General features: G+C 37.9%; 1 protein-coding gene across 1 annotated transcript in view; it reads left to right on the plus strand.

The window, feature by feature from the left end:
• Positions 1-7,460, plus strand: part of SPTLC3 (serine palmitoyltransferase long chain base subunit 3) — a 131,645-nt gene extending 124,185 nt beyond the window's left edge. Inside the window, exon 12 of the mRNA XM_015079644.3 lies at positions 3,991-7,460. Coding sequence (XP_014935130.1) covers positions 3,991-4,104 — 114 coding nt within the window. The 3' untranslated portion in view covers positions 4,105-7,460. The remainder of the gene's footprint in view (positions 1-3,990) is intronic.
• The last annotated feature ends 4,758 nt before the right edge of the window (positions 7,461-12,218 follow it).

Here is a 12,218-nt window from a genome sequence, read left to right on the forward strand (position 1 = left end):
AAACTCTTAAGAGGTGGTACTAATAAATAAGCAACTAGTGATAATATTGGACAAAATAAATTCATCTTGGAAAAGAAATATGGACAACTGTGGAAGCATGAAGGTAGAAATGATATATGAGATTATATGAATTCGTTCATTACATATGAATAAGTTATGTGCAAAGATGTGAATTAATTATGTGTATATGTGTAATATACATACACATATAATGACTCATAATATATAAAGATATATATGGATATGGATATTATATATATATTTCACAGGAGAGGTGACTTTTGAGCTAGGCCTTTTTTTTTTTTTTTAATGTTTATTTATTTTTGAGGGAGAGAGACAGAGCACGAGCAGGGGAGAGGCAGAGTGAGAGGGAGACACAGAGTCCAAAGCAGGCTCCAGGCTCTGCGCCGTCAACACAGAACCTGATGTGGGGCTCGAACTCATAAACTGTGAGATCATGACCTGAGTGAAAGTCAGACGCTTAACTGACTGAGCCACCCAGGCACCCCTGAGCTAAGGCTTTTTTAATAAAAGTTATGGAACATCATCCAAGGTTTCTGACCAAAGGAGTGACATAATCATGTTACTACAAAATAAATGTAACAAATTGATTGGAGAGGGAAAAGGCAAGATGAAGGGACCTAAAATGGAGCTGTTTGGAAAAAAAAAAAAAAAAAAGAGATGACAAGATCAATGGCAGTAGAAACAAAAGAAACGTATATATGAACAGACATCGTAAATGCACGGAGCTGCCAAGACTTGGCAAATGATCACATGCAGGGAACATTTGGGAAGAGGGAATCAAAGATAATTCAAGGTCTCCAGACCTGGAATGGAAGGATGGTAAAGCTAAACTATTTATATGAGATAAGGTATGCAATAAAGAACAGCAAATCATCGGGGCGCCTGGGTGGCTCGGTCGGTTAAGCGTCCGACTTCGGCTCAGGTCATGATCTCACAGTCTGTGAGTTCTAGCCCCGCGTCGGGCTCTGTGCTGACCGCTCAGAGCCTGGAGCCTGTTTCAGATTCTGTGTCTCCCTCTCTCTCTGCCCCTCCCCTGTTCATGCTCTGTCCCTCTCTGTCTTAAAAATAAATAAATGTTAAAAAAAATTAAAAACAAAAAGAACAGCAAATCATCAATGAGACTGGAGGAACAAAACAAGTTCAGTTTTAGACAGGTTGGGATTATATGTCTATGGGCCACCTGTGGAAAAGAAAATCAGATTCTAAGCTTGGGAGCATATGCAATGCTGGAGCTTCTGTAGTTTAGGCAGCTGAGGGATCATGAAAGCAAAGGTAGAGGATATAATTGTCCAAACACAATTGAACAGGCCAAGGACAGGCTCCGGCAGAGTGCCCATCTCCCAGCGTAGACACGGGAACCACAGGTGAGGAACGAGACTTCAGTGGGGCTAGAGGAGTCTGAAAAGACACAAACTAGTGTAGTGTTAAACACAGTAAGAAGGAAAAAGTTTCAGGGAGGGGGAGGATCAAAGTGTCTCCAAGAGATGGGAAGAAGCTATTGGATTAGCAATTAGCAGGAGCTCAATGTTCCTCCAAGCAGACAGGTTTAGGAGAATATAGGGAACAGAAACAAGAATACAACAAATAAAAAAGTGAATACTTTGAGCTCCAATAATAAACTACACACACATACGCACAGAGTCTCCATGTCTTTCTGCTTCAACATTACATTCTTAGGACTTAAACCAATGTATACTCCAGAGTACATACATAATAACAACTTTCTGCATGGCACACTAATAACTGAGCAAATTCTAGGTCTTTGAGATGATGGGTGAACTTTGTTGTTGTTCTTTGTATCTTTCCATATTGCCCAGGTTCTCTAAAATGAGTTATTTCTAGTGATTAACTTTAACAAATTATTTATTTTTTTCAAAAAGTAGTCAAATATTTCAAGGAGTTTGACAGTAAAAGCAAAAAAAAAAATAGGTTTAGAAAAAGTGCTTGAAAATTGGGAAATACTTGAGCATGTTTACACATTAAGGGAGGAAAAGAGTAAAGAGAGCAGCATTAAGCATGGTAGAGCAAAGGAAATGGCCAGGGAGAAGCTCCCAGAGATGACAGAAGGAGATGGGCAGCAGAGGTGGATTTGTATTTTTTGTGATCTCAGCAGCATTGAAACATTCATGAATGCCCAACTCTGTAGACATCAGACCTTGTGATTCTCTGTGCAAGTTCTTAATTCCTTTGGACTACCTGGTTTGGAAGGAGCACTGAGACATCATCTAGACAGATGCCTCTAAACTTTTGAAATCAGGCACCTACATCAATAAAAAAATTGTGAGCATATTCCTCAATATACACATCAGGGAAAGTGAAAAATGACCCATGAACAGCCAGGGCATTAAGGTAACAACCGAACATTAACACTCACAGAAAATACATATTAGACAAGTCTCCTCCATGACCATGTTTGGAACAAGACAGAGTCGAAGCCACTTTACAAACACAAAATGCCTCAGAATTTCCTTCTTCTAACATGATTGCTGCTCCTTTACCAATCACCCCACCTTAGGCATCCTGCCCTCCACCTAAGAATTTGGCACATAGCCAATCACTGAATTTCTCCTGCTCCAGACAACATCCAACCCAGAACTGGTCCCTGCTTCCTTAGAGTCATCTGGAGCACAAGTCCAAATGTGATAAGGAGACCTTCCCAACTCCCTCTTCCTAAGATGGTTCTTCTGAAATACACACTCCCAGCTGCAGCAACTGGAATAAACCTACCTCCATTTGAGTACAGGTGTGCTCTGGGTAGTCTGATCAATGGGCTTCAACACAAATCCATTTATAAGTTATATATGCATTGTCAATATATTACGTACATTTTGTAGCAGACACAAAAATGGAAGCTAAAAAGGTTGAAATTAACCTGAATAGAAAAGCCTATGTTCTCCTCCCATACCTTCCAGGAATTGTCTTTCCTACCCCCGCCAGGTATGTAGATGCACGCCCTGTATTACTCCATCCCTGCCTTCAGCAAAGAGCAACAGACACTATCCTAGTTGATGTCCTTTTAAATCCAACTTTTGTTACTTTGTCTTAGTGCTTAGATTTGCTGGAAAAATTTAGAAAGTACATTGAAGTAAAAAGAACATTTTAACCACCCGTAATGCTACCACCCAGAAATAGATGAGTCTTCACATGTTGGTGGGTACCTAACTTGATGCCAGTTTGAAAGACTTCCCAAAGAGGAAAATCCTTATGCTCCACTAATCATTCGTTCCAGTGTTAACAAACATCTTCCCTTTTTCAAAGCATTAGATCCTAATATCGTCTGTCTCAATGGACAGGGTAAGAAAGGCCTAAAAATGTTAAAAGGGCATATCCCCAGTACCATAAGATTAATGATATATTAGATTTTGTCTGTCCTGGATCTTGGTTGTTTCTCGGGAAAACTGGGGATACATTTTCCTGCCTGAATGGAGAGAACTGAAATGGACGAGTTCTTGGTCCCTTAAGGTTTTAAGTTTGATGATTCCATGGAACACAGAAATGAGTGTTTAATAGCTGGGGTAGGGAAATTTGGGAGAGAGAAGAAGACACTAATCAGCTCCCACAGTGTTCCATTTTGCTCTTGGCCATTTATGTCACGAAGACATAACCCAGTTGTAACCTGCAACCTTACCTTTTTCTTCCGCAAGGTTATATATAATTCATTAAATTTTAAAATAAGGCCTGAAAGGGTAAGCATGCATCAGATACTTTTATTCCTCTCTTCACACCCCCAAAATAAGTTAAATATTCATAATATGGGGTAGGCTGTTAAAGAATATGAAATAAAATGAATTAGCATCTAAGATTCTTCTACACCTGGTTTGTAAACCACACCTTAATGATTTGGATCTTTCTCCTTTTCTTTAAAATCAAAGAAGATGGCAAAAGAAGATTGTATCTCTGAGGCTCTGGATTGCAGAGCCATTTAGGAGTTTAAAGAATAACTGATGGAAGGCAATCTCTTTGCAGGTTTTGGAAAACCTGGATGAAATGGGTGATCTCCTGCAACTGAAGTATTCCCGGCACAAGAAGTCAGCGCGCCCTGAACTCTATGATGAGACAAGCTTTGAACTGGACGATTAAGTCTCCTGGTCCCGAATTGCACCTAAAGACTTTGCCAGAAAGACCTCCCTCCCTGCCTCAAAAGGAACATAAATGGATTTCTCCCCCTTTCTAAGGACAATTTTGGTTTCTGAACCAGCTGAATTGAACTGAAGGAAATGTCATGTTTTTAATGTCTCCAATCTGGAACTGCAAAGACAAAAATATGGTTCCAGATTTTAACTTTTCTCCTCATCCAAGTATCCTGCTACAAACACATGCACACGCACACATGCGCACACGTGCGCATACACACACTCACACGTACACACACACACACACACACACTTCCTAGAACATTTTTAATGGCAATGAGCCTGTGTTTTAGCTGCTACTGTGCAGCCTCTTTGGTCCAGACTCTTTCAGGCATTCCAACCAAATGAGAGGGTTTTGATTTTTAATTCAGTAGATTCTCACTCCGTGTTTACTTATTTCATCTGCAGACATGAGCAGAGGTGGTGGGCAGTAGCTGACCTCCTTGTTTCACCCATGAATGCCCCAGCTAGAACTCATCTGTATCATGGGGAGCTCCAGGCAGGAGGGTAAAGAAATATTGCTTCTACCATTTGCCACATTTGGACTTTTTCCAAGGACAAGTGTCAAAAGCCATAGTTAACGTTTGGAGGGAGAGAGCAGAATCGGCCAACAGTGACTAAAGACGTCTTTGAAGGAAACTTTCCTTTTCCTCTCGCTGGTCTCCTACAGTTTTACAGCTGAGCTTTTGAGGTTTGGAAAATCCAAGACTTTTGTTTCATAAGGAAGGGGGCAGAAAGCAAACACAAGCCAATTTTAGGCCTAGACTAAAACTGTAATGTTATAGCAACTGGAAGGTTGTCTGTGCCATGTGGAGTGAATGTTTAGCTTGCGAACATAGCCCTTATTACTTTAAGGAATGAGTTGTCATTTTCCTATTAAATTTTGAGTAAATGGTGAGATTCAATTTCCTTTAGAGTTGACTCTCAAGACTATACTTGAATGTATTGATTCAAAAACAACATTTAAAAGCAACTTCTATTCAACTTTTTTAACACTGACACCCCCATTCAGACCTATTGAGTTCTTAACTGTCTGCTGGCACACGAACTCCAATTCTGGTGTAAAGTAGGCTTATACACTATTGAGCAACTAATTGTAATTTACCTCCATTCTCTCTCTGTCTCTTTCTCTCTGTCTCTGTTGTCTGTCTGTCTTTCTCTCTTTCTAAATGTGAACACAAACTTATCTGGAATAGTACCCTTTTGCTAATTGGATCTAGTTGGTATGGAAAAAGCCAGTGGAAAACCTTATCTTTAACAAGCTCCCAGATGGCTCCCAGATTTGGAAACTCCAAAGAGCAATGGTGACCTTTTAGCAAAGCTTCTGTAATAGTTTGAATGAGTTACAGAACATTCCACTCCATCAAATGACAGTATAAACAAATCACTTCAAGAGAGGTTTGACTTGTGACACAGATGGACCCAAGCTTTCATGCTGTGCACCGAGAAAGAAACCCAGCCTGAAGCACCAGTGTTGGATACAGCAATATGCCCTGATGCTCACAACTTATTAAAGGATAAAGGTGATCCGTGTAGAGAGCTTTTTATGGGGAAAGTATAACCCCTACTAGGTACATCAGTTTAAAAGTGGATCGCAATGGTAAAGTTTCTCATAAACATTTGTTAGGATCACTCTTAGCAAAAGAGGAGAGGGAGTGGTTCTGAAAATGCAGTTGCCCCATCCCAGGACTAATATTGATAACTAAATTCCAACTTTTCCCAATGAATTGGCATAGGATTACTTATGCAAAGAAAATATATGTAGTATAAATGTCCCCAAAAAAGGAAGACATGTAGGTCTTCTCACTCGAGAATGTGCATTTAAGTGTGCCTGGGTGGCTCACTCAGTGAAGCACCGACTTCGACTCAGGTAATGACCTTGTGGTTCATGAGTTTGAGCCCCGAGTCAGGCTTTGCACTGCCGGTGTGGAGCCTGCTTGGTATTCTCACTCTCTCCTCTCTCTCTGCTCCTCCCCTACTCATGCCTTCTCTCTCTCTCAAAATAAGTAAAACTAGAAAGAAGAAAGAAAGAAGAAAGAAAGAAAGAAAGAAAGAAAGAAAGAAAGAAAGAAAGAAAGAAAGAAAATGTTCATTGAAACAAAATTGATTCTAGTTAATTATCCAAAATGCATAAGTGTGTTCAGTCCTATAGAGGGAACAATAGACAAAGAGGCCAGTGAAACATCTGGGCTTCACCTGAGGTACAGTAAGCAGTAAACATCCCCTTGCATTCTGGATGTCCATGACCTTCATACACATCTTCACACCCACGCTTTGAGTTTTAAGCTTATAAAGGGATGTCTTTGTGACCAGTGTGCCTTTTATGGAAGATCCGGAGTCTAAGTCGTGATAGGAAAATACTTACCCACCCGGCCTGGGGAGCAAGGCGGACATTACTCCTACTCCTGTTTCATCAAGATCCTAGGGCAATTTATTACATTCTCAAGTGCAAGATTAAAAAAAAAAAAACACTCTCTGTCAGAGGGTCTACACTGAATACACTTATGAGGACAACTAAATGCAATGCACATTAGGAGGGGCCCAGATCCCATAGGGCTGGTAATATAAGAGCACATGTCATATAGAGTGAAGTTGGTTAAGAGGGTGATTGTGAGAATTTTTAATTTTTATAAGAAAATATCTGCTAGGTTAATAAAAGCATAATTTCAAATCAATAGGGATTATTGAATCTCAGTAACTATACCACAGTCAAAATGTCCCTTTGGCCAGTTCTGTTGAGAAAGAGAATTTTCTAACAAAACTCTGTTTTGCACCCCAACCTTCCCAAATGCATACACACACACACACACACACACACACACACACACTTTCCCCTTCCTTTACAGAGCAAGCAAGAGTATAAAGGTACAGATGAGAATCTGGCTTGCTGATAGATACATAGATAGATGGAAGATGTTCTAAAAATGGCCTTTAGTGAAACAGTAGATAAAGGATGCAGACTGATTTTGTAAGGGAAATACATTTGTGTAACGGAAATGGCATAGATACATTCCTAATCTTATTATGGAACTGTATTGTGGACGTTTGGCTACATTGCCTTTCAGCATGCTTTGGTTTGACAGACACCATGGGCTTCAGAATTTACTAGGAAGCTTGTTAAAATGCAGATCCCTGGGCCCCACACCAGACTTAACTTAATTAGAATAGCTGTTGGTGCTCAGGAATTTACATTTTAGCAAGTCTCCTCAGGGGATTCTAATCCATGTCATAATTTGAGAACCATTGTTGGAGTTCTTGTTTTGACTGATCAGTTGTCTCTAATTAAACATAACAGAAACTTTGTCCTGAGTGTCTGTTGATAATTAAGGGTGCTTATACTACTAAAGTAAAGTGAATTATTCCAACCTTTTCTCCTCAATGGGACATTTTGTTCCCATTTTCCAGGTACTTTCTTTTTCTACAAAATTGGATATTTGCCTCTGATTATTTATTTATTCCAACAACAGCTCTTGAATAGGGTAAAAGTCTTAACAGTTCTTCAAACATGCAATGCTCCTCTGTATTTTCTACAGAGATAACCAATTTTATAAATGGCTTACTCTTACTTAAAATATTTGATAAGGAAACTTTAACTCTCTTAAATATGTACTTTGATTTACGGCAGTAATAACAATTATATTTTGAACTTATCTGGTGATCTCTTGGCCATTTTTCCGAGTCTCAGTATAAACAACTTATTTGAAGTCTGTTTTCTCAGAACACCCTATGTAACTGTGTAATTTTAAGAAATTAAAAGGTGTCTGTATTTTAAATGTTTTGAAGCAATTATTATGGGACACTGTCTTACAGTATTGTGGGCTGTGTGTGTGTGTGTGTGTTTCACTGAAACACTTGAGGTGACCAATGTCATTTCATTCTGCCTATGAAATGTTAGTTTCTTTAATAGACAAATCACCAAAATAGACAACATAAAAAATAATTGATGGTTTTGTGTTAGTTTGGGTTACCCTAAATAAAGACTCAGAGATTTGCATTTAAGAATTCCATTAAGGAAAATTGGCAAGAGTGGTAGTGCTGACTTGAACTGTGTCAAAAGAACCAATTGTGCCCATCTGTTTCCACCTCCTCCTTCTGTGACTTCACCTTGGTAGCTTGAATTTGGCCATGTTGAAAGTATTTACACCATGGAAATTGGCAAACACTACAGATCAGGTACCTGGAGAGCCATCTATTAAACCTTTACCAGCACACCACTGAAACCACATACAATGGGACAATATCTAGGATGGAGCAAGGAAACAGGATTGGAAAAAGGAGAAGCCTGTGATTTCATCGTAATAAAGGCCTCAGTCAATCCCATGGAGGACTATGCAACAGAGATGGCCTGTTAGAGTTATCTCAAAATGAAGCAAAGGAGACAAGCCTCTATGTTCTTTCTGCCATCAACTAATCATGAGATACAAGTTACCAAGGTACAGGTGTGGGAGAGGGCATTACTTTGGGCAAGACAATTCTATTCAGCCAAAGGGAATTCTTAGGGAGGGACTCAGATTGGAACTGACAGAAGTCCATCCACTTTTTAAAAATTATTTCTAATCCATCTACTTTAAAAGGTTTTAAAATGGAAAATTTTCAACATACAATAAGAGAGAATAGTATAGAGAACCCACATGCACCTATCACCTAGCTTCAAACATTATCAGTTCATGGCCTTTCATCTATTTCCCCCCATTCACAGATTACTTTGAAGAAAGCCCCAAAAATCATATGATTTCATCAGAGAATATTTCACTGAGTTTCTCTAAAAGGCAGCGATGTCTTTGTCCCTTAATTTGTTTCAATTTCATTGAAAGTAGTCTTTAGTATAACAAAGGCATTAACATGAATCAAATATTAATCTTTTCTTTCTCTATATCATACCCTGCGTGTGAATTTCCTGGATCAAGACTGGGAATTATTTCTTTTTAAAGAGTTTTTTTGTTAATGTTTACTTATTTTTGAAAAAGAGAAACAGAGTGCTAGTGGGGGAGGAACAGAGAGAGAGGGAGACACAGAGTCTGAAACAGGCTGCAGGCTCTGAACTGAGCTCAGCACAGAGCCCAATGTGGGTCTCAAACTCACGAACTGTGAGATCATGACCAGAGCCAAAGTCAGATGCTCAACCAGCTAAACCACCCAGGCACCTCAAGACTAGGAATTATTTCTGAAGCAGTCATGTGATATCTTGAAAGCAAATCAATCATTTTTTGGACACTTATGTGCCAGATACTGTACCAAGACCTCAACATACATTATCCTCTAGACTACTACTCTCTACTATGATCCTCTACTCTTGGAGAGATTAATAGTGGACTCATCTTGGAAGGCCATTTTGTTGAAGTTTTCAGGGTGTTACCAATGTGTAAAGAGGACTTCCAAAGCTCCAACAGGGCATTGCGCTATTTTCCTTTGAATGTCGTATTCCTTGTCCAGTCAAATTTCTTACAGTTACTTCAGCTAAACTTTATGTATTAGAAGGGTAACTCAAGGAGGAATAAGAAAACAAGTCAGTCCAGCTTACCCATTTGGAAAAGGCTGATGCCTGTGACAGGGTTTAGGACAGAACTTGACAATTGTAAGTCAATTGCTCTGAAAATGATCACAGATACAAATTGATAAAATACCCAACATCAGGAAGTCAGAGTAGAAGCAAAAGAGGTTTTTTTTTGTTTTTGTTTTTTTTTGCTTTGGCAAGAAACAGGGCTCCCTTTTACTCAGCCCAGATGCTAATTTTTATATCAAAAATACTGATTGAAGAGGCTAGTGATTTTGGCTCTCACCCAAGTTTATTCAAGATCTTTCTTAATTAGGTTGGGGTCGGCAGCAATGCCCATGGCCAGAGTTAGGTCTGGCTCCAATCACCACATCATGCTCTCTACTTCATCACTGGCCAAGGAATAAGGCAAGGAAATTGCTGCTTCTTTGTTTCTCCAGCCCATGAGTATGTTTTTTCCAGATTTTATGCATGCATGGAGCAAATGTGTAAGGAAGACCAAAAAAAGTGTAATGGCTTCACTGTGATGAGATCAATCTAGCCTACAACTTGACTGTGAGTCCCAGTATGAACAAGGCCCTATGTGTGAAAAATGAATGGGTAGCAATGTAAGATCATGGAAAAAGATGTTGGCATCTTCTGAATGAAAATTTTCACCAGGCTGATTCAGCCAATCATTCCATGAGGGTTTTTTTTTTTTAAAGAAAAATAATCTCTTTTGCCAACAATACATGATTTCCCCATAATGTGTTTATTTTGTACATAATTGTAGCTAAGTCATGTGACTATTTTAATAGTGTTCATACCAATTTCACACACTTTACATATACATCTATGCCCACATAAGGCATCAATACATCATGGTCACAAAGTATAGACATCTATGACACAATGGATTTTCCTTTACATATAAAATAATGTGTTGATATTAAAAAAATATAATTTGATTCCCCTAAAACATTTCAACTAAATATGAAGAGATTTTTAACTCAAAAAATTCTTAGACAAAATTTCAAAGTGTATATTTGTAAGATAGTTTATTAATCAGATAGCTTTAGGTGGGATCAAACAAATGTTATAGATTTCCTATATGGATAAATCTAGCAGTCCTATCGATAGTCAATATTACCAGCATATTATATAGAAAAATAAAATATTTTATTAAAGTGAGCCCATTTCTAACAAGATAACACTCTTTAAAATTACATTTTGTATTGTGCATTTATTATTTATAATAGCCAAGTAAAGAAGAAACATGCCAGCTACTCAAATTAATCAGCACAGACCTCAATTGTGAGGAAGGATGAAAGATCAGGGATTACCAGATATTTGAGGAAAATCAACAACACCAAAATGAGTAACCAACCTGAAAAAAGAGAAAAACATTCAGTGACAGGAACAGATAACATGAAAAAGAGAACTTTTTACATATTCTAATTATTACCCTTGTTGGTCAAACTAATTATATGAAGATATCACATCGACAAAACAAGAATAGGTTGATATGAAAAGGAACTAGAGTTCATGAAAATTTAAAATATTTAAATATTTGATGAAACTAAATCAATAGAAAGCAAAGAAGAGAAGTTTTTAAAATCTCTAAAAAATATAAAGCAAAGGTTAGAGGCACCTATCTGGCTCAGTTGGCAGAGCATGCAACTATTGATTTCAGGGTCATGAGTTCGAGCCCCAGGCTGGGCCTAGAGGTTACTTTAAAAAAAGAATTTTTTTTAAGAGAAAAAAAAGTAATATAAAGCAAAAGACCAAAAAAAAGGATTAAAAACATGAGAGAAACTTTAAAATGTATAACAGATCCATACAGAAGGACCAATATCCATCTAATGACAGCTTGAGAAAGAAAAAAAAATCAGGACAATTAAAAGCAGGAAAAAAAAAATAAATCATAGAACTATTTCCTTGAGGCTAGAACAAAACAGAAGGTAGAAATGGCCCAGTAAGTGCTGAGCTGATGAATAAAAATAGCTTTTCACTCAAATGTAGCTCAATGAAACTTTGCTACACCAAAGATAAAAGAGAACTAGAATGTTTCCTGTTTGGAAAAAAAAAAATCTCACCTACAAAGTAAAAGTAATAGATCTTATTTTTGGATATTATAAATGTGTCCTCCAGAAATTTTGTTCCAATTTCACACTCATCAGCAGTGTAGACAAATATTCATTTTCCAATATGCACCAATGCTGAGTATTACCATTTTTATAATCTTTGTCAATCTGATAGAGAAGAAAATGGATTCTCATTAATGTTTGATTCTCATTTACACATGATTCTTGTTCGTGTATGTACTGGCTGTTTGCATGGTTGCTGTTATCTCCTGACACTTTTTCTATCATAAATGTCTCATTAGCATAGATGCATAAAGGCAGTGAAGCAATGCCTTTGAATTCAGAGGGAAAAAATAGTTTTAAATATAAAATCCTTTGTCTATAAAAATCTACCTAATCAAGAGAGGGCAAAATAGGGACTTTTTGTTTTGACATAAAATGTCCAGAAATTTATTTCCTCGGTACCCTTTCTTTAAAATATTATTTGATTAATCCTCAAAAATA

Source organism: Acinonyx jubatus, chromosome A3 (genome assembly GCF_027475565.1).
Source record: "Acinonyx jubatus isolate Ajub_Pintada_27869175 chromosome A3, VMU_Ajub_asm_v1.0, whole genome shotgun sequence".
Taxonomy (NCBI): domain Eukaryota; kingdom Metazoa; phylum Chordata; class Mammalia; order Carnivora; family Felidae; genus Acinonyx; species Acinonyx jubatus.